This window comes from Ovis aries, chromosome 2 (assembly GCF_016772045.2).
Source record: "Ovis aries strain OAR_USU_Benz2616 breed Rambouillet chromosome 2, ARS-UI_Ramb_v3.0, whole genome shotgun sequence".
Classification (NCBI taxonomy): domain Eukaryota; kingdom Metazoa; phylum Chordata; class Mammalia; order Artiodactyla; family Bovidae; genus Ovis; species Ovis aries.
In genome coordinates, this window is record NC_056055.1 from 117,586,864 (window position 1) to 117,614,806 (window position 27,943).

General features: G+C 45.7%; 1 protein-coding gene across 4 annotated transcripts; it reads left to right on the plus strand.

Annotated features, from left to right (window-relative positions):
* On the plus strand, positions 1–27,708 carry AMMECR1L (AMMECR1 like). 4 transcript variants are annotated; one of them, XM_015093306.4, is made up of 9 exons: positions 7,594–7,721; positions 9,240–9,349; positions 16,974–17,418; positions 19,624–19,734; positions 20,036–20,150; positions 20,779–20,869; positions 22,418–22,514; positions 23,371–23,424; positions 24,123–24,183. In XM_015093306.4, exons 3-8 carry the CDS (start codon positions 17,012–17,014, stop codon positions 23,396–23,398), a joined length of 849 nt encoding a protein of 282 aa, XP_014948792.1. In that variant the 5' UTR covers positions 7,594–7,721; positions 9,240–9,349; positions 16,974–17,011; the 3' UTR covers positions 23,399–23,424; positions 24,123–24,183. The 4 variants fall into 4 exon arrangements, 3 of the variants coding, with proteins under 3 accessions (XP_014948792.1, XP_027820469.1, XP_042099527.1); XM_027964668.3 differs by lacking the exon at positions 23,371–23,424 and having other exon boundaries at positions 24,123–27,708; XM_042243593.2 differs by lacking the exons at positions 9,240–9,349; positions 23,371–23,424 and having other exon boundaries at positions 24,123–27,708.
* The last annotated feature ends 235 nt before the right edge of the window (positions 27,709–27,943 follow it).

Sequence of the window (27,943 nt, forward strand, 5' to 3'; positions counted from 1 at the left end):
CCAGGCCAGGAATGGAACCTGTGGCTCCCGAACTGCAAGGTGGATTCTTTACCACTGGACCACCAGGGAAACCCTTTTTTTTTTTTTTTTTAACTTTTTTCTTGCTCCAGGATTCAGCCTAGGATCAGGTTACATTTGGTGGTCATATCTCTCTAGTTTTCTCATTTATTAAAAATTAAAAATATTTTTTTTGCCAAGCTGCAGCATGCAGGATTCCAGCTACTCGAGCAGGGATGGAACTCGCACCCCATGCAATGAAAGCACAGAGTCCTAACCACTGGACCACCAGGAAAGTCCCCTCGACATTGCTCTTAAGTACCCAAAAGAACTCGCCCTTCGAAGGATACGCAAGAGTACACAAAAGATACACAGACACGTTTGTGGAGGCCAAAGCGCAGATGCAGATTCTGTATCTACTACCAAGACCGGACTCATGTCAGTCTGGAAAGTGGGACAAATGAAATCTATAACTGTTGTTCAGTCGCTAAGCCATTTCCGACTCTTTGGGAGCCCATGGACATAAGCACACCAGGCTTTCCCATCCTTCACTATCTCCCAGAGTTTGCTCAAATTCATGTTTAGTGAGTCAGTGATGCTGTCTAATGACAGTGATGCCATCTCATCCTCTGCTGCCCTTTTCTCCTTTTGCGTTCAATCTTTCCCATAATCAGAGTCTTTTCCAATGAATTGGCTCTTCACTTCAGTTGGCCAAAGTACTGGAGCTTTATCTTCAGCAGCAATCCTTCCAATGAACATTCAGGATTGATTTCCTTTAGGATTGACTGGTTTGATCTCCTTGCGTTCTTAGGGACTCTCAAGAGTCTTCTCCAGCACCACAATTCAAAACCATCAAGTCTTCAGCACTCAGCCTTCTTTATGGTCCAATTCTCATACTGTACACGACTACCGGAAAAACCGTAGCTTTGACTATATGGACCTTTGTTGGCAAAGTGAGGTCTCTGCTTTTTAACATGCTGTCTAGGTTTGTTGTAGCTTTCCTTTCAAGGAGCAAACATCTTTTAATTTCATGCCTGCAGTCACTGTCCACAGTGATTTTGGAGTCCAAGAAGATAAAATCTGTCACTGCTTCCACTTTTTCCCCTTCTATTTGCCATGAAGTGATGGGACCAGATGCCATGATCTTAGCTTTTGTTTTGTATTTTTATTATTCTTTTTTTTGGTTTTTATTTCTCTGTTTCTTTTTTTAATCTTAGTTTTTTGAATGTCGAGTTTTATGCCAGCTTTTTTACTCTCCTATTTGACTCCCATCAAGAGGCTCTTTAGTTCCTTTTCACTTTCTGCCATTAGAGCGGTATCATCTGCATATCTGATACTATTGATATTTCTCCTAGCAACCTAGATTCCAGATTGTGATTCATCCAGTCTGGCATTTTCCATGATGTGCTCTGCAGAAGTTAAACAAACAGGGTGACAATATATAGCCCTGTGGTACTCCTTTCCCAATTTTGAACAAGTCAGTTGTTCCATGTAAGGTTCTAATGGTTGCTTCTTGACCTGCATAAAGGTTTCTCAGGAGACAGTTAAGATGGTCTGGTATTCCCACCTCTTAAAAAATTTTTCAGTTTCTTGTGATCCACACAGAGGCTTTAGTGTAGTCAATGGAGCAGAAGTAGATGTTTTTCTAGAATTCCCTTGCTTTCTCTATGATCCAATGAATGTTAGCCATTTGATCTCTGGTTCATGGATCACAGCCTTATCGTGGAGAATGGGCTGCGTAACTCAGTGAAGCTATGAGCCATGACATGCAGGGCCACCCAAGACAGACAGGCCATAGTGAAGAGTGCTGACAAATTGCGCTCCACTGAAGAAGGGAAAGGCAAACCATTCCAGTCTTCTTGCTGAGAGAACCCTATGAACAATATGAACAGTTCAGCTTAGTTCAGTTCAGTCGCTCAGTCGTGTCCGACCCTTTGGGACCCCATGAATTGCAGCACGCCAGGCTGCCCTGTCCATCACCAACTCCCAGAGTTCACCCAAACCCATGTCCATCGAGTTGGTGATGCCATCCAGCGATCTCATCCTCTGTCGTCCTCTTCTCCTCCTGCCCCCAATTCCTCCCAGCATCAGAGTCTTTTCCAATGAGTCAACTCTTCGCATGAGGTGGCCAAAGTATTGGAGTTTCAGCTTTAGCATCAGTCTTTCCAATGAACACCCAGGACTGATCTCCTATAGGATGGACTGGTTGGACCTCCTTGCAGTCCAAGGGACTCTCAAGAGTCTTCTCCAACACCACGGTTCAAAAGCATCAATTCTTCGGTGCTCAGCCTTCTTCACAGTCCAACTCTCACATCCATATGTGACCGCTGGAAAAACCACAGATTTGCCTAGATGGACCTATGAAACCTATAATTCCCATTAATATACCCTGTGAAACCTTATTTCATGGTCACAGGTTGGTAAATGTCTTTGGTGCATCAATGCATTGCCCATCGAAGCTGTACATCTAAAAGAATGCATGTGTTTGCTTTGCAGGCTAATTTCATGCTTATTCAACACCCTAATACGAATGAGGCTCACAGTGACAGAGCAATTTTTGACATGTTAACCCTATCATAGCTTTATAAGTATGGTGTTGTGGTGTTTTAGTCATTAAGTTGTGTCTGACTCTTGCGACCCCATGGACTGTAGCCTTCCAGGCTTCTCTGTCCGTGGGATTTTCCAGGCAAGAATACTGGAGTGGGTTGCCATTTCCTTCTCCAGGGGATCTTCCCAACCCAGGAATCGAACCCGGGTCTCCTTCATTGCAGGCAGATTCTTTACCAACAGCTACAAGGGAAGCTAAAGGGTGTGTTGCCTCCCCATTAGGGAATTGAACCCTGGTCTCCTGTGTGACAGGCGGGGATACTTACCACTACACTAACGAGAACAGCGGCTTTTATAAGTATAAACATTTAAATTCATAGGGACTGCTACAATCCCCATTTTACAGATGATAACACTAAATCACTAACATACTAACTTTCCCTAGGTCACAGGTGTTCATAGCAGGACTAGAATTTGAAACCATGAAGTCTGATTCCATTCTCTCTTTTTCAAATTATTTTTTTAAAAACTTATTTAGTTTTTAGAAGTGCTCCACTCAATATACCAGCAAATTTGGAAAACTCAGCAGTGGTCACAGGACTGGAAAAGGTCAGTTTTCATTCCAATCCCAAAGAAAGGCAATGCCAAAGAATGCTCAAACTACCGCACAATTGCATTCATCTCACACACTAGCAAAGTAATGCTCAAAATTCTCCAAGCCAGGCTTCAGCAGTACATGAACTGTGAACTTCCAGATGTTCAAGCTGGTTTTAGAAAAGGCAGAGGAACCAGAGATCAAATTGCCAACATCCACTGGATCATGGAAAAAGCAAGAGAGTTCCAGAAAAACATCTATTTCTGCCTTATTGACTATGCCAAAGCCTTTGACTGTGTGGATCACAAGAAACTGTGGAACATTCTGAAAGAAATGGGAATACCATACCACCTGTCCTGCCTCTTGAGAAACATATATGCAGGTCAGGAAGCAACACTTAGAACTGGACATGGAACAACAGACTGGTTCCAAAGAGGAAAAGGAGTATGTCAAGGCTGTATATTGTCACCCTGCTTATTTAACTTCTATGCACAGTACATCATGAGAAACGCTGGACTGGAAGAAGCACAAGCTGGAATCAAGATTGCCGGGAGAAATATCAATAACCTCAGATATGCAGATGACACCACCCTTATGGCAGAAAGTGAAGAGGAACTAGAAAGCCTCTTGATGAAAGTGAAAGAGGAGAGTGAAAAAGTTGGCTTAAAGCTCAACATTCAGAAAACTAAGATCATGGCATCTGGTCCCATCACTTCATGGGAAATAGTTGGGGAAACAGTGGAAACAGTGTCAGACTTTATTTTTTTGGGCTCCAAAATCACTGCAGATGGTGATTGCAGCCATGATGCTTACTCCTTGGAAATTAAAATGATGCTTACTCCTTGGAAGAAAAGTTATGACCAACTTAGCATATTCAAAAGCAGAGACATTATTTTGCCAACAAAGGTCCATCTCGTCAAGGCTATGGTTTTTCCTGTGGTCATGTATGGATGTGAGAGTTGGACTGTGAAGAAGGCTGAGGGCCGAAGAATTGATGCTTTTGAACTATGGTGTTGGAGAAGACTCTTGAGAGTCCCTTGGACTGCAAGGAGATCCAAACAGTCCATTCTAAAGGAGATCAGCCCTGGGATTTCTTTGGAAAGACTGGTGCTAAAGCTGAAACTCCAGTACTTTGGCCACCTCATAAGAAGAGCTGACTCATTAGAAAAGACTCTGATGCTGGGAGGCATTTGGGGGCAGGAGGAGGAGGGGACAACAGAGGATGAGATGGCTGGATGACATCACGGACTCGATGGACATGAGTCTGAGTGAACTCTGGGAGTTGGTGATGGACAGGGCGGCCTGGCGTGCTGGGATTCATGGGGTCGCAAAGAGTCGGACACGACTCAGCGACTGAACTGAACTGAACGTTTTTTGGTGGTGCGCGTCTTCGTTGCCACGTGAAGGCTTTCCCCACTCACACCACTACTCTCTGCTGTGGCACACAGGCTTCCCATTGCAGTGGCTTCTCTTGTTGCAGAGCACAGACTCTAGGGCGTGTGGGCTTCAGCAGTTGCAGCTCCTGGGCTCTTGAGTCGCTGTGCATGGGCTTTAGTTGCTCCAGGGTGTGTGGGATCTTCCGCACCAGGGATAGAACCCCTGTCCCCTGCATTGGTAGGCAGACTCTTAGACACTGTACTACCAGGGAAGTCCCTCCATTCTCTCGTAATCATTATTTTAAAAATTGAGATATAATTGACCTATAACACTTTTTAAAATATTGAGATATAATTGACATATAACATTGTATTAGCATAACTTTAAGGTATACAATGTGTTGGCTTGACACATTTATATACTGTACTATGATTACCACCAGGAGAGTTAGCTAATGTCTCTATCATCTGACCTAATGATCATTTCTTTTTGTGGTGGAAACAATTAAACTCTAACCTCTTACATTACCATATATTCTTAAACATTCAAGGTCAGAATAATGGGAAGATAGGGAGACCAACAATTTGATCTGAGGGTATTTTGATAGAGTGGTACAGCAGATGAGGGTGACATTTCAGGACCATGCATAGCACTTGAGCCACTTAGTTCTCGTCGTTCCCCTTTCCCAACTACTAATAAATTACTTTCCCCCTGCTTTGTGGCTTTCTTCTTCACTTAATCATTCAGGCTACAAATAATTATTGTATGCCTACTATGTACCAGGTTTCTGAATTACGTGCAAGAGATGAGATAGTAAGACACAGGCCCTTCCACATTTACGGCACAAATTGCTCTCGTTTCTTCCTCGTTCCTAATCCTAATTTCACTGTTTATTTTTTTTGCACCAGTTCAGACTGTTGCTTGCTGATGTGAGGTGACCCCAAAGTGACTTTCTAAAAAGTCCTAACCCTTTTCTTTTTGGCCTCAGTAAACAACAGAAATAGTATATGGGTCCTACTTCTCAGTAAAATGCCTTTTCACAGCTCAGGGCAAGGTTTTGTTTTGTTTTTTTTAAATTTGAGAGTGTTTCAAACCCAACCCGGTTCCATCATTTACCTACCGGCAGCTTGATAACCAGGGAGCAATAACTTCCTTATCTGTGGATTACTCAGTGACAATATAGTATCACCCCGGGAGCAATAGACTGAGGCCCTCTTCCAGATGCCATGTTTTAAAACTTTCAGCTGGAAAGACCTTCACTCTGTGAAACTTATTGCGATTATTTAAAGTCAGTATCTGGTCTTCTTCAGAAACCAACAAACAAATGACCTCTGGCTTGCTGCCTCCTGATTTTGGCTCTAGACCATGGGATTATTTAATTTGGAGTTTTTCAGCCTGACAAGAGGTTAGAAACTGGCCAACGTGGGCCTCAACGACAGATAAGTGCGTCAAAACTGGCAGGAATTATGAAGACTGCTATAGATGGCTTAAAAAAAATCGACCTCCTGTTCTGCAAGGCATCATCGTCTCTTCTTCCCACTGCTGCGCTTTGCCAGGTTTTCTGAGAGTTCCAGGTCTGAGAGGCACCAATCACTCCATTTCCTCGGTTTTTGCTGCGTACAGGTAATTAAGCTAAAAGTCTGTGGTAGTAGATCTTATTATGCTTTAGCACATTATGCATTCCAGAGCAGAAGGTTTTTGCTGGAAAGCTTCACTGTTAAGATATGATTTGCATTTTTTACTAGATACTTGTCTTTGCTCCTTGAGGACAAACACGTTAGGATTCCTTTGTGCATAAACAAAACTGTGGGCTTGACTGTGTTTTTAGCAAGACTGGAAATGCTTTAAAACAGAGCATGTTTTTGCTGCAGAGGCTAAACTATTTGGTTAAGGTGAGGGAGCAAGGCAGAAATAAAGACTTTTTGTGCAACTCCGTGTGTAATTAAAATGAGTGCTAAGTCATCATTCAGTTCAGTTCAGTCGTTCAGTCGTGTCCGAATCTTTGCGACCCCATGAATCGAAATTACAACTATTTACTCCTAATTTAAAACAAACAAACTGGTTTTTGTAGTGCTCTTTGAGGCCCCTGCCCTGCCAGTACTGAGGAATGTGCTTAGTCGACCTACTGAATCAAGCCTGTACTGTGGACAATTCCACCTGCGTGGTCTCCAGACGGACGCAGCGGGTCAAGACAGAGATGGGCTGTTGGCACCTCCCGGGTCTGGTTTGCCCTTTCTCATCCATAAGGAGACTGGCCCAGAGCCTGGAACATCTCTCCCGCGGATCTGGCCAGAGCCAGGGGGTCGGCTTCATTTAAAGCTGGCCTGAGCTGCCCCTTCCTGACTGCTTTCTAAGGCGGCGGCTCGGTCGGGGGAAGCGACGCGCGCCAGGACGCTTGGGTTCTAACGCGGGAGAGGGCGGAGCTGCGAGGCCGCGGCACCCGGGCACCCGGGCACCCGGGCTGGCATACCCAGCTGGCACTTAGGCCTTGACGCGGCGGACAATGCCGCCCAGCCGGCCGCACTACAACTCCCGGCGCGCTCTGCACTCGCTCGCAGAAGCCAAGGGGACCCGGCGTGCTCTGCGCCGGCCAGCCTGACAGCCCAGCGCACCCCTCGGCCTGCTCAACGACCTGGGAAGAACCAGCCTGCAAACCTCCTCTCGCGCCTTACTGTCCTCTCCCCTTTATTCCAACTGCCTGAGACTCGGCCACAAGAATAGGAAGCAGTCTCCTAAATTCAACCCCGTAGAGTCGGCACCAGCCAATAAAGTACGCAGAGTCAGGCCACGTGACAGTAGCGGGGCGGTGCTCCGGCGGCCCCCTAATCTCTATGGTTTTGGCGCCTCGCTAGAGGGCGTGTGGTCCACTGGAGGACTCCCTACATTCTTCCTCCATTACCTCACTGCCTCCGGTGGCTGCTGGGATACCGGAAGACTCGGGTCCCGACTCGGCTCAGTCCTCCAGCTGCCCGGGGAATACCTCTAGCAGTTCTTCCCTGCCGCCACCGCCGCCCCGCAGCTTCCTCCTCCGCCCGCCCCCTGCCGGCCTTCTTGGCCCCGCCCCGTCCGCGCCGCGCGTCCGGCCCGCCCGCGGCCCGCTTCTCTCGGGAGCCCCCACCCAGGCGCATGGCTCCATGAAGCAGGAGGAGGAGGCAGAGCGCGAGAGGTCCCGTCTGCCCCGGCTACGTCTGGGCCAGGAGGAAAGGTGGGAAACTCGGTCCGCGCCGCGCCCTCTTCCCCCGCCCCGCCGGGCCGCCCTCTCGCTCTGCCCCCGAGCCCTCCGGGCCTCCTCACTCCGCGGCGACTGGAGGGGCCGGGGAGCGGGCCCCCCGGGCTCGGGGCGAGGGTCCCGGGGCAGCGTGGGGAGGGGCTCCCGAGCGGCCGGGGAGGGAGGCGGCGGGCCGGGCCTGCGGGCCGCGTGTGCCCACCGGGGGGCGGGCGGGTCGGGAGACGCGCCGCGGAGGGGGTGGGCGGACGCCCCTGCCCCGGGCCGCGAGGAGAGGCCGGGCGAGGCTCCCACTCTTTTCTCCACTCGCTCCTGGAAGCAGTCTCGGGTCGTGTAAAGTTTGGTGGTCTCCGGCGCCGCCTGGCGGCCCCTGCCCCCCCCCCCCGCCCCGTCCCGCCGCCCCCTCCCCCGCTTGGCGTCTGGATTCCACCCCCGCGGCTCGGCCTCAGCTGCCCTACCCGTCGCTGGGTCGTCTCCCGACTCCTGCTGGCGCCCCGCGCTTTCCTTCCATCACCTTTTCCTTACCTTTTACCTTTCTCTCTGCCCTTCTTGGCCCCTCCCGCTCTGGTCTCTCGTTTCCCCCCTGTATCTCGCCCTTTCTTTGCTAAACTCTTTAACACGCACGCTCTCGCCTTTCATTAATCTGGTTTTTTTTTTAAACCCCACTTTCATTCTGTCCTTCCTTATCCACCCAAAGCCCCTATTTCCATCATCTCTCCACCTGATACTCTGTGGGTTTTATTCCTCCCTCCTTCCCAGGCTGTGGATTTTGCCCTTCATTACTTGCCCTCCTCTGTTCCCTGTCCTGATCTGAACTCCACTTTGCCACACTCTCTCACCCTTGTCCCTCTGGGCCTATCCTCTTTCACTGGCCTCTCCTTGGATAGAGTGGGTGGGGCCTGGAGTCTCCTGTTTACATCTTTGGGAATAACTCATATCTACTACGGGGAGGTGGGGAGAGTTGGTGAAGAGACTATGAAGAGATTTATGCCAGCCTAAGAGTAATGATGACTGACTGTTACCAACAGTTATCATCTCCACCTGGGATAACAAGGTGGCCTGTCCTCGGGACCCTGACATGCTGTCCAGTAATCCTTCAGCACCCTGTTTGCAGAGGATTTGGGAATCTTGTTTGTAGTCTGAAAGCAGTAGAGAACCTTGAGATGGTGTATCTTGGCCGGAGAGCAACTTTTGATCTAAATTAGTGGAGGAGGAAGTTTCAATGTGTGTTTCATGTTCAGGTTCAATAAAACCTTTAATCTTCCTTGTCCTCCCTTCTTGGTGTTGACGTCAGGAATGAGGTGATTTAATGCAGGGGGCTGCCCTTGCCACCTTATATTTAGATTTTGAAATGTTTTGAATTAAGGAAAACCTGTTCCTTAGCTTTTTTTTTTTTCCTTCCTAGAAATTACTCTGTTGTACTCCTTTCAAAAACCATCTCTTAGCTCCTCACTGCCTTGGTTTTGCTCACTCACTGCACCTGCATTTCCATCTTAGGTACAGGAAGAAGGAATGGAATCAGAAGGAAGAAAATTCATTTCAGAGACAAAATAGCTCCCCTCCTCTGTTATAGCTGTTCCCCTGACAATACAAACTTTCTGCTTTCAGTGAGTATTACCTTGGACATACTTAGAATGGAATTGTGTTGCTTTTATTTTTTGTCTTTTTTTTTTGGCTTTAGGCCTGTGCTTGGACTAGAATGTATGTTTACTTTGTTCATTTCTGGTTTTCTGCTTACATGAGTATCCTAAACGTGATGAATCCTTCCACTTCCACTTGCTCACTTCTAAAATAATTTTAATTGGTAAAAAAAACCAAGTTTATTTTCCATAATCCTATTCGAGTGACTTAGATGGTTTTGTAGCATTACACTTACCCTTGGGTTACATAAAGGTTTACATGAGTATCCTAAACGTGATGAATCCTTCCACTTCCACTTGCTCACTTCTAAAATAATTTTAATTGGTAAAAAAAACCAAGTTTATTTTCCATAATCCTATTCGAGTGACTTAGATGGTTTTGTAGCATTACACTTACCCTTGGGTTACATAAAGGTTTGCCTCCCGCCCCTTTCCAAATTACTCTTTAAAGACGAAGATCATAACTCAGGTTAATACAGTTTCTGTCAAGGTCAATTATCAGATGTCTTCCACATGGTTATAATTTTCAGAGAATTTTGGAACATTTTGCCCTAAATCTGCTAGGGTGATACTGTTTTCGTAAAAACTAAAATTCTACATGTAAACAGAGTTCTGGGAAATTTTTTATTACTGCTGGGTCCCCTCTGATGGTATGCAAACACTTGTAAAAAAGTTTTTCAGAATGCTTCATATCTTATTGGAGCCTCACAGTCTCTCTGAGGAAGGCGGGGGACAAATATTTTCATTTTACAAATGAAAGAACTGAGGCCCAGAAAGATCTGGCATCCTGCCATAGCTCACATAGTTAAGGGAGGGGATCTAAAAAGGAAACAAAACATTTGATTTCTTATATTCATGTTTTTCCTTACGCTAAGTTCACAAGAAGGTGTGTAGTATTGTGTGCTTTCTAGATCTGTAAATTTAAAAAGCAGTTGTATAGGGATATCTGGTTTTCGCAGGGAAAACTTTTACACAGCAGATGTTTCAGGTGTGTGTGTGTGTGTGTGTGTGTGTGTGTGTGTGTGTGTGTGTGTGTGTGTGTGTGTGTGTGTGTGTGTGTGTGTGTGTGTGTGTGTGTGTGTGTGTGTGTGTGTGTGTGTGTGTGTGTGTGTGTGTGTGTGTGTGTGTGTGTGTGTGTGTGTGTGTGTGTGTGTGTGTGTGTGTGTCACCGGGTTTCAGAAATACAGAGATGATTATTTGAAATAATGTCCAGAATATTTTGTGGGTCTTTCATCTGACTATTTCTTGGAATAGTTCCTTAAGTAGGCCAGAATATAGTTTACGTGCCATTTCACTACTCAAATAATTATTAAATTGAATTTCATTTCACTTCTGTGTCACAAAGGAAACTGCAGTCTGTTCCCTTCTGTATAAAATTGGTTTGAATAGACATCTGGACACTAATAATAACAGAAGAAAATGCAGAGACCGCTCCCCCCTTTTTTTTTGGCCTTTTTCCTACCTCCCAAGTCTGTTTTTTGTTGTTGTTGTTAAAAGGTCATGCCCCTGAATAGCTGTTTTGAAACTTGTCTTCCAAAGGTGAACCTATTTTTTTTCCTACCTCCTAGCCTTTCTAGATATTTTTATCTAGAAAAGTACTATTGGTTATTGGAAATCTAACTATTTTGTCTCGGTAGTTCTGTTAGTACTCAATATATATCAAGATTTCTGTAATAGTAGTGTATTTAGCAAATTTAGTTTCTTTTTGTTATATGGCTTCAAACTTACCAGAGGACTTTTATAGAATAAAACTGTGCACAGCTGTCAGCCCAATATTCCTTATACTTCCTGGCATCTCACAATGAAAAGATCAGTGGATGGCTTATTAGAAGTATGAGTCTCCAAAGAGGAAAAACATCAAGGTCATTAGAATAATAACCCCATATTAACAGTAATAGCAGACGCTTTAATAAATAGTAGTTCTGTGCCAAAGATGAGCTAGATGTTTTTCATGTCTTACTCAAAGAATGCTCACAGATAAACCCTCTGTGGTAGCAGGAGCCTAGACCCACAGAGGCGGACAGCCTGCCTGAGTCTGCCTAGCCTGTGCCTGCTAAATCAGATTTGGGATTTGAGCCTAGATGACGACTCCAAAGTCGGGACTCTGTCCTCTGAGGATGGGAGCTGCTCTGGGAGGGCATCGGCTTGTTGTTTTCAGTGGACTTTGGAGCCTTGGAAGGGACCCCCAGTGAGGCAAAAAGGCCCTCCTGCCCAGCCAGCCATGTCTGTCAGGATGCCGTCACACCCTCCCCTCAGCACTGGTCTCCACATCTTGTTTAAATATCAGCAATTTATCACACATCATTTCCACTAACTTCTGAAATTGTAAATTTCCTGACAAATTATGCTCTTAAAGTACTCCATCATTTGAAAAAAGTAGGAAAGTTCTTGTCACATGCAGTTTAGGAACTAGGCACGTCGTTTGGAAGGAAAGCCTTGAGCAACCTACAGGTAAGCAGCCCCTGAGGCCAAGCCTGGGACTGACCAACTGCTATGATTTGGCAGAGAACAGCTACCGGCATAAACCAAACCACGAAGTTAGTGTAGGGGGTGTTCGACCTGATTTTTAGAATGAAGTTAGTGAAGGGGATATTTGACCTGATTTTTAGAATGAATGGTCCACATTAGCTATCCATTTTGCTATGAATTAAACCACTCCTTGGTTTGGGCCGAGTAGAATTGACATTGTTGATATGAGTAGATACTTGTATGTCGGTCACCTTCAGCTTCTGACACACTCAACAGTCAGCCCCTCGCGGTGGAACAGAGTAAAGATCAGGCTGTGCCATAAATACTCGTTTTATTAGAAAGGCTAACTTAAATGAAGTTGCTGGGAGATCTGTAAATAAGATTGTTGGTTTGTGTACCATATGCAGGACATTGGGTTAACTGTTGTGGGAAAAAACCCAGAAATGCAGCCTAGCTTCTGTGACTAAAGGTACTGGGGAGTTCAGTGCTGGCTGGAATTCAGGTGGCTTTCTGCGCCGCTCACCTTCCCCTCAGGCTGCAAAGGTGCCTTTGTTGTGGACCCTCGTGAGGGTGAGGATCCCTTGAGCACTGTGTGTCAGATAAAGGGCATGGTGACTTTCAACACTGAGAACAATTTCATTGGACGCTTGCTAGGTTAGGAGGCCTTAAGAGGTAAAACAGTGACTCCTGTTATTTCCTCCAGCTCTTTGTGGAAGTACGGGTATTGTCTCCATCTGGTAGAAATCCAGTTTTAACTAGCTTGTTCTCATTGTTCGTTCTAAAGTAGACGGAGTGTAGGAAAATGACATCACTATTATAGGCCCTTAAAATGGCCTTGAGTTTAGCCAACCTAGTCCAGGTCTTTGTGGTATATGTGTTTATAAAGGTTTTTCCCTGATTCCAGTTACTTCAGATGAACCAACTTGACAGTAGCCATTCAGTTACTCCTATGACCATTGCTGGTGTTTTTATGAAGTTGGGGGAAGGCTGAGAACAAAGGCATAGTGTTCTAAGAGAGGGAGAATATGTATGCCATGAGGGGTATTTTCAGTCGGTCACAGCAGGTTAGTCTATTGCATTGAAATTCATCTGAGGGATCTTACACTGTGCCCTCAGAAACAGAGCCGTTGGAGAATCAAGTATGTCTCTTGTCATTGTGGGACAGTCTGGGAGCCGGGTGTGGGACACTTAGTTGTGGTGAGATGCCCACTTTGTTGGAGTTGGGTTAGGAGCGTCTCGAGAGGGAAACCTGATGGAATTGATAGGTAGTGGTTGCTATGTAAATAAAAGTACTCATTACCAGCACCTTCACAGTCTGTACTGTTTAGTTAATATTTGCTGACAGATAAGTAAAATGTTGGCCCGTTTAAAAAACAAACCTTAAATAATTCAGTAGGGTGAGGGAGATGGAGTAAGCAGGCTGTGGATGAAATAAGTTTGGCCCTTTGTTGAAAATTATTAAAGCTGAGTATTGGGTTCATTATACTCTTTTACTTTATGTTTGAAGTTTTCTATAGATTTAAGTTTTATGGAATAAATGTTAAAGAAATGCCTTCTAATATACTTTTGATGCAGAAAGTCTCTAACTCTGCCTTTAGTCACTAATTGAGAATATTGATTGAATTGTTTGTTCAGTGGCCTCCAGAGAAAACTTGGTCCTGAGGATCCACAAGGTTTGGGTTGGCTCTGTTGATTACAAATCACAGTTGCGGATGGTGTGGGGGAATTGCTAAATGTAATCTCTCGGTATGCCCCCCGACGGAGCGGTGGTTGTGCATTATGGCTAAGCCAGGGGTCTCCAGCTACAGGCCTTGGACCACTACCTCCTGTCAGATCAGCAGTGGCATTAGATTAAAAATAAAGTGCACAATAAATGTGCTTGAATTGTCCTGAAACCAGTCCCTGGGCCAGAAAGATTGGGGGCCACTGGTGTAGGCAGAATCTTCCTAAGCTTGACCTCACCTGCCTTGGCATGGTTTGAAAACCCTCTGCTCTGTTACAGGGTGTTTCACCCATCAGAGAGCTGATCGCACCTTTGGGGGAACACCTGAGTTACCACTATTTCATGACATTTCTCTCTTCTTCAAGCGGCCTATGGTGTAAGGAGAATGAGGAAGGATTTCTTTTTTTAACTTACTGTTATTTCATCCCTTCTCTTTGCTTCTTTGAACGTCGGGACTCTAGAGGCAGAGCCTCGGGGCCCTATTGGTGCTGTTAAAGATCTAGCTCTCAAGAGAAGGTCCCTCTGCTTGGATGAACACATGCCCTGAACCCTCTGCCTACAGTTACGCCAAGGAGGACAGTCAAGTAAGAGCTCAGAGGACAGTGACGTTCCTTGTGGACTCAGGCGACTGTGGCAGGGGTACTGGTCATTGTCAGGGTGGTGGCAGAGCTTTGGGCTTAGGTTTTGATTTTTTTCCCCTGCTTCTCCTTTTTTGTTTAATTTTTTTTAAATTATTTTGGCTGCACTGGGTCTTCGTTGCGTCTCGAGGGGGTTCTCTGATTGTGGTGTGGGAGGGCTTCTCTTGTTGCAGAGCACGGGCTCTAGAGCCTGCAGGCTGAGTAGTTGCAGTGCACAAGCTTAGTTGCTCTGTGGCATGTGGAAATCTTAGTTCCCCAACTACGAGTCGAACCTGTATCCCCTGAATTGGAAGGTGGATTCTTAACCACTGGTCCACCAGGGAAGTCAGCTTCCCTCGGCTCCATTTTTATTGGCAAAATTTTGCAAGCTATTCTTCTAGTTTTTAGTATTCCCTTGATTTTTTTTTTTAAATCACACCCTTAGCAAAGGGACTGAATCCAGTGGATATTATTGGCAGGCTTCGTTGTTGTTTGTGGCTCGGTGGGAAGACCCAAGCCTTGTAGTCTGGCAGATAGATTGTGGTCCAAATCCTGAGTGGCAGAGTTTCTTATTAAACCTAAGTGTCCTCCTTTGTAAAATGATGGTAATATCATCCTTGCTGGGTGGTTCTGAGGATTAAGTGAAATCCTGTTTAAAGAGCATCTGTTTTGTGCTCTAAGCCTTGAGTGTGCAACAAAGTCCTAGCCTTCCCAGAGTCTCCACCTCTGGGGGGAGCAGTCAGATGAGAGCCCAGATGATAAGAGCAGCTAACTTTATGCCAGAAGCTGCATGGAAGCACTTCCCATAGATCTAAGCTCAAGTCTCCTAACAGCCCCATGAAGCAAGCACTATTGTTATTCCCAGTTTGCAGAAACTGAGGCATAGAGAGGTTAATCCTGGAGGAATCACATTTGAACCCAGGCCATTTGAGTCTGGAGGCAGCATTTTTAACCAGGACCTCCTGCTCCTTTTCTTAACAGTCTGAAGAAGACAGTGATATCCACACTCAGAAACAGTCTGTTCATTGGCGGTTTTAACGTATCACATGCATGAGGCTTTCTTAAAAAGAAGCCTGTTGCAAGCTAGACATTGAAATGTTCAAACTGTTACTCCTCTGCTAGAGACAACTTTCTTTCGAAGAATTGTCCTAAACACAAAATGTGTATTTTGTTAGGGATCGGGATATATCAGAAACAAAAGCACCATTTGTGAAATTTTTGTATCTCATTCAATCTAAAGTGACAAGTTGTGTTTGTAGAAATAATGGCATTGGAAATGGGTAAGTACATATCTAATTTTATTTAAAAGATTGTACACATTACAACCAAAATACTATACAATACAGTAGAGTAGTGCCTAAAAAGGCAATTGTGTGCTGCGTGTTCAAATTACAGAGAAAATTTTAGATGAAAATTGTGTATATATATATATATATTGAGTAGGAGGCTAAAACTAAGTGAAAAGTGAAAGTGAAGTCGCCAAGTCGTGTCCGACTCTTTGCGACCCCATGGACTGTAGCCTACCAGGCTCCTCAGTCCATGGCATTTTCCAGGCAAGAGTACTGGAGTGGGTTGCCATTGCCTTCTCCAGGGGATCTTCCCAACCCAGGGATCGAACCCATCTCCCGCATTCCAGGCAGATGCTTTACTGTCTGAGCCATCAGGGAAGCCCTTAAGAAAAAAACCAACATGTAGTGATATGTGAAAAAACAAAGTACATTTTTCTCAAGTTAGCAGGATTTTATAAACTTTGGTATTATCAACATTGAAATAACTAGGGTCTATTTTCATGAGTCTCAATTATTGACATAGATAACAGAAAGGATCTTGGTCATGTTACAGCTATATATCTTTACCTTGGGCTTCTTAAAAAGAATTTAATGGAGAAAGATTCCTTCTTCCCCTTTATCAGCTGGAACTCTGGTTTCCTGGCCCATCTGATGCCACATTTTGTCAGACTGATGGCTTTGCATCTCTGCCTTGCTGTGACAGGGCAGAAATGGCTACCTCACAAAAGGACTGAAGCTTGGGTCATTTGTGTGAATAAAGGTTTCTGCTTGGCTGTAGCTTTTTTTTGAATGGGGTCTTGAAAGTATAGAAGTGTAGAAATTGGAGTGCGTTCAGAGGTGAACTAAAGAAAATGAGTAAGACCACAGGATCGCTGTGAGGACAGAAAGGCGCGTGGGTGCCTTGTGTTAGCGCACTCTCGCCAGAGCAGCGGCTGCTCTTCACCCTCACAGAGGTCTGGAGCTAAAGTCACGTAGCTAAGTTGAGGTTGGTGATGAGGAAAATGCAGAAAGGATGTGGTTAACAAGGAAAACATGCAAGTTCCTCTGGGACTCTTTAGAAACAGAGTGGTTCAGTTGGAGCCTGTGAAAATGTAGAGAAAGCATCCTGATGAAGAGCCTCTCAGGTCAGGTGCAGTCTCTCAGTCAGTCTCGAAAAGACCCCGCTCGCCCGCAGACTGGCTGCCGCTCTACCCTTCTTTCTGCCCGAGGAGGCCTGGGCAAGAGGGAGCTGTTTTTGGCCTGCCTCCATTCATGGTGGTCATAACCTTTATGGAAAGTGAAAAATAGCCTCCCCTCAGGTAACGGTTGGGTGTCCCTGGTCTGGAATGCAGGCTCTTCCAGCCCACTGTTCTGACACCCTTTGTGAGCAATGTGACCTGTGTGAGAAAGAACTCGATGACTCCTGCCCCCTCCATGCAGACCCTTTCTCTTTGATTTTTGTGTTCTTCTAACTAACGATTGAATTAATACTTGGATGTTCTCTTTTGGATTAGGGTTCTGCAGCATTCCAGACCTCAAGCACTGAATCAGGATGGGAAAAAGACGTTGTGTTCCTCCACTTGAGCCCAAGCTGGCAGCAGGTTGTTGTGGGGTCAAGAAGCCTAAGTTATCTGGAAGTGGAACGCACAGTCACGGGAACCAGTCCACAACTGTCCCCGGCTCTAGTTCAGGACCTCTTCAAAACCACCAGCATGTGGATGGCAGCAGTGGTCGGGAGAATGTGTCGGACTTAACTCTGGGACCTGGAAACTCTCCCATCACACGAATGAACCCCGCATCGGGAGCGCTGAGCCCTCTCCCCCGGCCCAATGGAACTGCCAACACCACCAAGAATCTGGTGGTGACCGCAGAGATGTGCTGCTACTGCTTCGACGTCCTCTACTGTCACCTCTACGGCTTCCCGCAGCCACGACTTCCCAGATTCACCAATGACCCCTAGTGAGTAAAGCAGTCGCGCACTGGGGACAGTGAGAAAGGCATGGCACCCACTTTCTGCAAGAGTCGTCTACTTATAAAAAGCTTTAACATGGTTTGGGCAAGGGTTAATGGGAAAAGAATGATGAAAAATATCCAGACAATATCCAGAATATCGAAAGTGGATACTAGGCCACATTTGAAGGAGTTGTTGGCTTGTCGTTAGTTACATTCTGGGAATCAGGAGGGTTTTGATTTTGACTGTCTTGGTTTCATATGACAGTGAGTAGGTCATTCAGACCTTCATGTGGAGAAGTCACACCACCACACCATTGTGGACCCAGGCATTGCTGAAATCCGAGTCAACTACCAGTGTCTGAGGGCCAGGCTGGTGATTAGGAGCTCATTCAAGAGTCCCGTCACTTAACTGTCAGTCCCGTGGGGCTGCCAGCACCCCACCAAGAATGTCAGAATTTGTTTTGATGCTTTCAGTTCCAGACTGTCCCAAGTTCCCGTGAGGTGTTAGTGACTTGAATAAGGAATATCTGTATGTCAAGGGTGAAGTCAGATGAAGAAAGGCATGCTAAGGCTTTCTTTCTCAGAATTGGAGGCAGCTTCGAGGTGCATTTAAAGAGCAGTGCTGCTGTTTTATTTTTTTAGGAGGTGCTTTTAGAGGATTCACTGACTGAGAGCTGTTAGTGCCATACTGAGGATTGGGTTGGGAATAGACAGGCATGGAGAAATAGTCCCTGCTCTCAGCAGACTTGAGTTGACAGATCACACACAAAAGCTAAGCAGGGTGTGCCTCACGCTGTCTGGGCAGATAGAGGGGAAGTTAGTCTGTGATTGTGTCAGAGGAGAGGAAATGAGACAATGTGCTCGCTTTTTAGGGAAGTATTCCCACGTGATGTCTGTGGACAGAGACAGAGATGGAGAGTCGGAGCCTTGATCTGAGTGCAGTCAGGTGTGTCCCTTGCAGGAGCGGGACACAGACTGTGGAGAGTAGGTGGTGACCACAGCTTTGTATGGTGTGGGGACAGTGGAACTGGAAGGGTTTTTGAGTAGGTTTTGGAACATTAACTTTGGCTGGTGCTGTTCAGGTGTTTTACTGAAAGGAAAAGATGGGTAGGTGGGAGATCTTGCCTTGTAATAATGATCTAAGGTAACTTTAAAGATGTAAGTTGCTTTTTAGCAGTGTTAACTCAAGAATCTTAAGAGGTAAAGGCATAGGAACATGGAAGAATTTTGGGAAGAGGAGGCAGCCCCGTAACCTGTGTCTGAATATCTATTACTATCTATCTGATGTAGCCTAATGCCACATGACTTTGGCCTAGAAGCTGGTAACTTCTGCTGAAAATAAGCTATTAAAAAAAAAAAAATTATTTATTTTTGACTGCATTGGATCTTAGTTGCAGCCCATGGGATTCTCTCTAGTTGTGACGCTCAGGGTTTAATTATCCCTCAGCACGTGGGATCTTAGTCCCAGTTAGGGATCAAACTCATTTTTACTGCATTGGAACACAGATTCTTAGCCACTGGAACACTAGGAAAATCCCAGAATAAGCCTTCTTTTTAAAATACTTATTTATTTGGCTGCGTTGGATCTTAGTTGAGGCACATGGGATCTTCATTGCGTCATCCAGGATATTTTGTCCGGTGAACAGACTCTGGTTGTGGTGCTCTGGCTCAGTAGTTGTGACAGGTAGGCTTGTTGCATGTAGGGTTGAACCCATAACCCCTGCGCTGCCTGGTGTATTGATAACCACCAGGGAAGTCCGCAGAATAAACTGTCTCGGGGAGCCTTTTTTCTTCTGGAGTCTATAAACAGAAGAGACGGAAATGATGCTGGGTGCAGTATGGGGTTGAGGGGAGAAGGTGTGCCGGCCAGTATGTCTTCAGGAAGGACGGAACTGGGAGACATAGACACAGAGAAAGAGGGTAAACAGGAGGAGGAAGATGTGGAGAACTAGAAGCAAGGGTCCTGAGAGAGGAGGGAGGAAGCAGTGCGTCCATGCGGAGTGGAGCGGAGCTGAGAGCAGGGGCTGCAGGAGCCTCTCTCTCTGCCTCATGGCCTCTTCCTCTCCATCTCCACCTCGGGGCCGCACGGCGCCCGGAGGCCGCAGCCTTCCAGACAGCCCACATCAGAGAACAGTTGTGTTGGGGAAGAACAGGCGGACAGCGATAAAACCAAGGTTTTCTTCTCTGATTGCTGCGTGCTTGCTCTTTCAGTCCACTCTTTGTGACATGGAAGACAGGGCGGGACAAGCGGCTTCGTGGCTGCATTGGGACCTTCTCAGCCATGAATCTTCATTCAGGACTCAGGGAATACACGCTAACCAGGTAATGACACCACACGTGAGATGGGTAGATTATTTGCAAATTTTGAAAATAACTGCCTGTTTCTTCTGGGTGGCAAAGCTCGAGTGTTTCTTTCTGATAGTCAGGAGCTGTGGGGGCTTTAATCCGGTGAGTCACTTGGCAGTTCAAGTGTAGACAGACAGCAGCATCGGGTTGTTTTAGCATGTTCGTGTCGATGGGCAGTGAATGTTTTCTGCAGAGCTCAAGAGCCGTAAACTTTCAGGCTCATGATGTTGGCTCCCGATTCCGGAGCAGCCTCACTTATGTTTTCTGTCCCCTCCAGTGCACTTAAGGACAGCCGATTTCCCCCCCTGACCCGAGAGGAGCTGCCTAAACTTTTCTGCTCTGTCTCCCTCCTTACTAACTTTGAGGATGCCAGTGATTACCTGGACTGGGAGGTGAGAACAGCCGCATTTGGAACTCTGCATCTCTCGTTGCATTTGGGTTCGGGTTAGTACATGGTAATGTATCTCCTTCATTGAGCAAGGGTATAAGCATGTGAGAGCTGAGGTCAGAGGCAGGTGTAGGCAACCTGGGTGACAGAAAAGATACTTCGATATTAGGAGCAGAAAGAAACCCCTTTCTTATCAGTCTACTCTCTCCCGTGTCCTTTCCCCATGTCTAGTAAATAATGGGATAAAGGAGAACATTCCTGATTCTTCTTGGTAAGCCCTTGAATAAATATTGGAGCCACATGTGAAAAGTCAGGAGCCCTGATCAAATCCTATAGCCTGTTCTTGAATATTAAAGGTGGAATATTCACGATTATTGGATGCATTATTGAGAGAATTGATTATGCCGCCTCCATAGTCTCAGAGAGGTGGCTGCACATAGACTCTCCCTTTCCCTGGAGCAGCAGTTTCTTTGGCTTCTATGCCTGAGAGAGAGTCAGTCGTGAAAAGCATGAGGCTCCCCTTTTCTCAGCCCTGGGTCAAGCTGGTCAGAGGACAGTGTCAATTTACATGAGGATAATTGAAGTTCCATTAGAGTAAGTAAATGGCATTTATTGGTTGTGTGTTTTTGTAGGTTGGGGTCCATGGGATTCGAATTGAATTCATCAATGAAAAAGGCGTCAAACGTACAGCCACTTACTTACCTGAGGTTGCAAAGGAACAAGGTGAGTTAGACGAATGGAGTGATACCCTCCGCAGTTGTCAGGTAGAGGGCAGGAGAGTGGACTGTGCTGCCTTTCAGTCCAGTGCAACTGCGTATGAGTGGCTTGCTTTCTCTCCATATCCATCAGATTCTTACAGAATAAGAAACTCCCCAAAAGAGCTGGGAAAGAAAAGGGGTAAATACTTCTCAGGTCTCTGTTTCACTTACTTTCAATGAGTAGTAGTGTTTCTTGGCCCCCAAACTGCAGTGGTAATTGTAGGAAAAAAGAACTCAGTAGCTCCTACAGTGGCACACTAAAGGTAGGAAGTGGGTTGGGCAGGTTTTCTCTTTAAAAGAACATTTAGGAGAATACCTTATAATGGTGCTTATGCATTCTGCAGCATACAGCCCGGTTTTCTTTCTTTCTTGGAACTAGTCCTTTTTAAAAAAATAATATCTAGTAGTTAGGTATGATCGGAGAAGGCAATGGCACCCCACTCCAGTACTCTTGCCTGGAAAATCCCATGGACGAAGGAGCCTGGTAGGCTGCAGTCCGTGGGGTCGCTAAGAGTCAGGCATGACTGAGCGACTTCCCTTTCACTTTTCACTTTCATGCATTGGAGAAGGAAATGGCAACCCACTCCAGTGTTCTTGCCTGGAGAATCCCAGGGACGGCGGAGCCTGGTGGGCTGCCGTCTATGAGGTCGAACAGAGTCGGACACGACAAAAGTGACTTAGCAGTTAGGTATGAAACTGAAATAGAGAAAAATACTGAGTTCAGTATATCAGTGAACTGATTATGTGGAGAGGGATTGCCTTGTTGGTTCCCGTCATGGAAAGCAGTGGGGATATGGCTTAAAAAGGAGGAAGCCTTTTAGCCACCTCTTTGAGGTCAGCAATCTGGCCTTTCTGTCCAAGGAGATGGACCAGGAATATTTCCTAGTAGTGAGATGTGATGATAATTTAGGTAAATAATCAAACACTTTTGCTATTTGAAAACTGATTGGGAAAATTAAAATCAAGGCACCTGCTGCAGTGATTTATGGAATTCTGTTTGGTTTTCAATTTGATATATTTGGTTGTATATGGTGAAAATATTTCTAGAAGAACACAGCAGTAGATGTGCAAACAACTTTCTCATCCTTCCTAAGGGAATAGCTTCGGTCCTGCTGTCAAGTCTCTGTAGTAGAAAGCGACTCCTAGAGATCATCAGAATGCAGCAAGGCCACATGAAGGCATGCAGGCTGCAGAATATGAGCTCTCCCCTCTCCAGAGCAGCCCTGGTTACAGCTCCAGGCCAGCCAAGTAGGGGCCGTATTTGCTCCCAGATGGTTGTCCTGCGATCATACCTGACAGGGTAGACTCAAGAAGGGGAAGGCCACTGACGGTGTGTGCTGCGCATCCTCGCACGTCTCAGGCTCTCCTTGGACTGCCGGGGCGTGGGGGCCGCGCCCAGCCCGCCCTGCCCCCAGCGGGCCCGGCTGCTGCCCTCCTGTCGCTGTGTTAGGGCACTGCCTGCCTGGTTTGGTGTCACTGCACACTGACCTCTGTGTGCCCATCTTCTCCTCAGACTGGGATCAGATCCAGACGATAGATTCCTTGCTCAGGAAAGGTGGCTTTAAGGCTCCAATTACCAGTGAATTCAGAAAAACCATCAAACTCACCAGGTAAGCCACTGTCTCATTTTCTTTGTCATTTTAACTTAGTTTGGGTTAGATGGAAGATACTTTTGATAGAGGAAGAGAAAAATGTTCCCTGCTAATGTCTCCAAACCAAAGAAGTGTATGTGAGGTTGAAGCTCTGAGGAAGCAGTGGCAGCGAAGCAGAGACTCCCCAGCATCCTGGGCGTGTCCGCAGCTCCGCTGACGGCATAGTTGGGGCAGAGTAGCTGCTAAACAATCGTGGGTGTCTCTGCCAGACCCACTTGTTGGGAGGCTGAGTGGGAAGGCTGAACGCAGGAGAATAACAGAAGTCCTGGGTCAGCCGAAGTCACCACATGCAGTCAGGTGGCGTGTTGATGGACTAGTAACAAGGAAACGCCTCTGCCTGTTAGGAGCAAATACGTCTATGGGGGGGGGGGGGCTATTGTAAAATCTGCATGAACTGGACCCTAAATCCCAGCTCCACCACTTCCAGCTGTGTGACTTGGGCCTCTCTGAGCAGAAAAAAAAAGCCTGCCTTGGGGTTGTTCTAGAGTGTGGTAAGGTAATGTGTGCAGAAATTCTAGTCTGGGGCCAGGCAGCATTGTAGGTGGTCAGTAGATGTCAGTTCTCTTCCCATCCCTATTGAAATTGGAAATCCTGAGAGGTGTAGCTTCTGTGGGTTTGTGTGGGCCTCTGTTGGCCTCTTCATCTGTAAAATGCTGAATAATCATGTAGTAACCTCACAGGTCTATTTGGAAGATAACCCCATGTTTTTGAAATGCTTTGGATTCCAAAAAAGAAAAATCTTCAAATACAAAGCATTATTATTATCATTATTATTATAATTTATTTGAACAGCCATTTCCCTGTCAAAATTCAGGAATAATCACCTTGCAGTGGAGGAGTGATTACAGAGGGAAAGAGATGGCTCTGGGTAAGGATTGTCACACCCAGCTCCTGTGGTCTGTAGTAGGCTCCATAGGTTTGTAACACCCCATGCTTTGCATCCTGACTCATGGCTCTTTTTAGAGCAAGGCCAAAGTGCTATGAATTCTGTTCTGATGACCCTGTGGTATATGATATGGCACATTCATCTGGGAAGTGAGACCCAGGACCTTTTAACCTGCTTCATCAGAATTTGACCCAGAATTAGGTATCCGTGCCCCTTTTAGTTACGAATAACTTGTTTGTTGCTTTTCTGCAAGTTGAAGTTGCATTTCTGTCAAATTTATCACATTTTAACCTGAACTAGATAACGCATTTTACACTGGGCATCGGTGCAGCCATCTTCCCGTCTGCCACCCATATAATTTGACCGTGAAATTCTTCATCCAGACCCTAGTAGCAGATTGCTTAAGAGCAGCCTAATGATAAGCATATGAAGTGTTTAAAGGTGGGATGTGCAGAAAACACATTCTCAGGGGTGGACTGTGACTGTGCTTTTTCATCTTGTTCATTTGTAATAACAACACTGTTTTCTTGTGCTGTCTTTCATTTTCTGTAAGTAAGATTGCTCTTGGTCTTCCATTTTATTCTTTGAAAATGTGGAATAAGCTTTTGGTTTACTCTGCTGCGTGATTTTAAAATGAAGTATTTGGGGTTCCTAACACCCTTTCCTGTTTCCTTACACAGGTACCGAAGTGAGAAGGTGACAATCAGTTATGCAGAATATATAGCTTCCCGACAGCATTGTTTCCAGAATGGCACTCTTCATGCCCCGCCCCTCTACAATCATTACTCCTGACACACGGCTGCATGACCAGTCCCACCCCCCCGTGGCCGCCAATGGCTATGACATCATTGGAGCAGATGCCTCCTCTTCCTGGTCCAGTTACTTCTATTACTGCACCATTTTATGATGCTAGCTTCCGTTGCCAAGTCTGCCTCCAGCTGACTGAGGTGGGAGGGGGGGCTTACATTGAATGAAACAGAACTTGAGGGCCCAAGCCTTATCTCAGCCTTTCCTCAATACGGGGTTCCGTTGGATTGGGGCTCCTCCATGCCTAGTGAGAATTCCGTGTGGGCTCAGAAGACTTTGGCGTGCAGGTGCCGCTGCTGATTTGCTGCCTGTGTGTCGGACACACAGTGGAAGCTGGAACTGATGGTCCATGAAGGCTTACCCCACACACACCTGCAGCCTCCCCAGATCAAGTAGGTGTATTCCCCTGGCAGTCTGGGCAACGGAGACCAACAAGAAACATTTTTAGGTTGTTTTAAATTCCTTTTTTTAAACTTGCAGTTTATTGCGTACCGAGAGTTGATCACAACCTCCATGCTTCATAAGCGGACGCCATGTTAGGGTCGAACGTGGGCACCATGAGTCCTCTGTGGCTCCTGGACAGAGACCCACCTCAAGATCAGAAGCCCTTTGGATGGCGTTGCAGATCTCATTGCTCAGTTAGCCTCGAAGGTTCTAATTCTCATCCCACTCTCAGTTGGATTTTTCTGGCACTCTTCCTGCATCGAGTCTTCTGGTATTGAACCGAGCTCTGTGGTTTGGCCTGCTGAGGATGGACTGGGATGCCTGCGGGAGGTCCTGATGGCATCACTGCATGCAGTGTCAAGGGAGAGACCTCTTCCTTACCACCTGGCTACCTCACTCCTCTACTGGTAGCAGTGCCTATAGCTGGATCTAGGTTCTCAGAGACGTTCCAACAAGCACTTGGGTTGGGTTTTAGGAGGATACGTCGTCATAGGAGAGAATCCAGGGTCTCCAAGCTGTTTTTCTTTTCAGGCAAACATCCTGAGAGACCTTTAAGCAGAGGAGTTCCTTTTTCTAGTTTGCCTGTAGAAGTGGGAAAACTGTTAATGTTTCAGGTCCTTTATGGGGACTTTAGAACAAAGCTGTGTAATTAAACAAGGTGAATCTTTATCTTGCCTAACACGCTGGGAAAACTTCACCCCACTGCGGCAGAGTTCCAAATAGCTTATTTTATTTTAGGTCATTCATACCTTCATGTGGCATAGTCCCCTTTCCCAGTCTTGCTGATTCCAAATAGCTGTCAGCAAGTTTCTCCCTCTTGCCTATTCTTTGCTCATATGGTGGCACAGTTCATAGAAGTTGGGAATTTGGAAGATGTTTTGAGAACATTGTCACAGAGGCACTGCTGAAATGATTCACAGGAAGAGGTGGCCAGTTGGAAGACAAGACCCTACAGGTGATACACTGGTTTCCAACAATATGCTTAGAGAACTCTAAAGTGGATTGGGTGTCAACCCAGTGAACACAATGTTTTGATTTAATTTATTTTAAATGTTTATGTGGTAGTGGTGTGGCTTCCCGAAATGGGCAGATATTCAAGTCAAAAGATCTTTTGAGCTTTCTTCTGCCAGGAGCAGGGGGCGGGGGAGCAGGGACACCAGTCTAAGGAATGGCACGCGTGCTTTTCTAGGCCCTGTCTCTTGAAGAGACGGGTTAGGGTGAGCAGTGTGTCTGGCACCGTCCTCTGCTGCTGGTAAGGATGTGGAATGTGCAGGGGAAGTGTGGGCTGATGTCCAGGTGTGCGGGCCAGGCTCCAGCACCATCCCGCTGCTGGGCGCACTCCCACATCCTGCCACCTTTCCCTCGCAGTGTTAATGGAAACAGGCTTCAGAAGATGAAGGAGTTGTTTCATGATTTCCTGCTGCTGAGAATAATAAATGTCTTGTTACAAACAAATGTGACGACGGTTACTTTTAGGTGCCATGGATTGATGTCAGGGTGGTCAGCTCTGGACTAAACCACCCACCTCCAATTTGTACAACAGTATTGGTACATAGGGCTACACTCATTACTGTTCAAGTCTTCTATGTTAAAAGTTGTGTTTAATTTCTAAAGTTTAAAAAAAGCAAAAAAAATGGTGCTAAACTTTCACCCCTGAGCACGCTCAGTGAGACTGGTCATGCAAGCATTTACAGTGCCATGCTCTTTCAAGCCTATTGTTTCTTGTAGAAATGTTGCCCTATTTGTCTTTCCCAGTGTATAGTATTTTTTTTTTTAATTTTATTGAGGGTGGGGTAGGAAACCTGCCATTTAAGAAAAAAAAACAGAAAATTTAAAACCCCAGGAAATGGGGGAAAAAAATCAGTGCACAAGAATCGGGCTTAAGCCCAGAACCACACTGAAGTGGGCTCAGTGGTTTTTGGAGTGAAGAAGCCTTACTCCCCGCACATTCCCTTATGCTCCCATCCGAGTCCAGCCATGGAGATGCTCGGGTTCCTCTGACGTTAGTAAGAGGACTCAGAGGAGTCGACCAAGGAAAGCTGTTTGGCCCTGTGAGGAATGGCACTCAGTGTCTGTCCTGAATGGAGCCTAGTCAGAAAGTGGTCTGGAAATAAACGGTCATGGTTACCTTATGAAGACGTGTGGCAGGTGGCTCTCAGGAAAAATACTAAGTCTGGATCATCCATATGGCAGCTTTGCGTAGGGAAATGACAACTCCGAACTGGAACTGACCTGCCTTCCATGTTGCTTGACCAGAGCAGTGATGAGGGTGGCCAGTGTACGTGGTGTGAGTGGTAGGTTTAAAGAGAAGGGATGTTTTCTGCTCAGTGTTTCCTTTGTCCTTGGACTGCTCAAGCTGAACAGTAACCACCATTTTTAAGGGACCAGCCCACTGTGGCTGGTTTGGTTCGGAGTTCGTTTCATCCCTAGCTGTGAGTGCCTTTCGGTCTGGAAAGTTGGCTTGTCTCATAATACCCACAGCTAGGACATTCTGTAATTTTGAATTGTCCTTGTTCTTCATTAAAAGAGAATGTCTTTGATCACTAGAGTTTATCAGTGTTGGATTGTTTCCACTGTGAGGTTCTTAAACTTTTTCGCTTCATAATATTAAAGCAACTCATGTTAAAGACCATTTCAACACGAAAGGTTTGTAGTTCAGACATTACATGTATTTTATTGTTTATAATAAAAAAAATCATCTATACAGAAGTCCTGGGTGTTAATTTTAATATTTGCACAAGATCTGTTTTCCATGGTATGTTAACACCTACAATTTCACTAACTGTTGATGTTATTTTCTATTGAGATTCTGGAACCTAGGGAGCTATTTGTTCTTTTTGTTTATTTTCATTCTTACTTCCCTGAAGCAAGAGACTTTGTATGGCCTTCAGTGCAAAGACTTTAGACCAATTCTTTGTATTACACTTGGTTGCCTCTTGGCTATATAACTTCTGAGTGCAAATCATTGAACTCTTTAACAAAGTATTGTAGAGAATAAATCATAATGGGTAAAAATTGTTCTTTGTCTTGTCTTTTTTTTTTTTTGAATAGTAGATAGTAGTAATAGTTATTTTTGAATAGTCATTATTTAGAGATAGCCAACCAGATCATATTTATTCAGCCTGCATGTTTTTGTATGGTGTTGATCTCCAATAACCTTTCATTTTTATATTTTTTTGTGGTTGATAGCAGTACCACTGGTTTTTTAAGAGCCAAATTTTCTGAACTAAGATTCATAGTTCTTAGACTT

Bases quoted from the DNA above. Each gene is read 5' to 3' on its own strand.
- AMMECR1L (XM_027964668.3), top strand. From the start codon at position 17,012: ATGGGAAAAAGACGTTGTGTTCCTCCACTTGAGCCCAAGCTGGCAGCA. The intron at 20,151-20,778 runs GTGAGAACAGCC...GTGTTTTTGTAG, and splicing joins GTGATTACCTGGACTGGGAG to GTTGGGGTCCATGGGATTCG. The intron at 20,870-22,417 runs GTGAGTTAGACG...TCTTCTCCTCAG, and splicing joins TGAGGTTGCAAAGGAACAAG to ACTGGGATCAGATCCAGACG.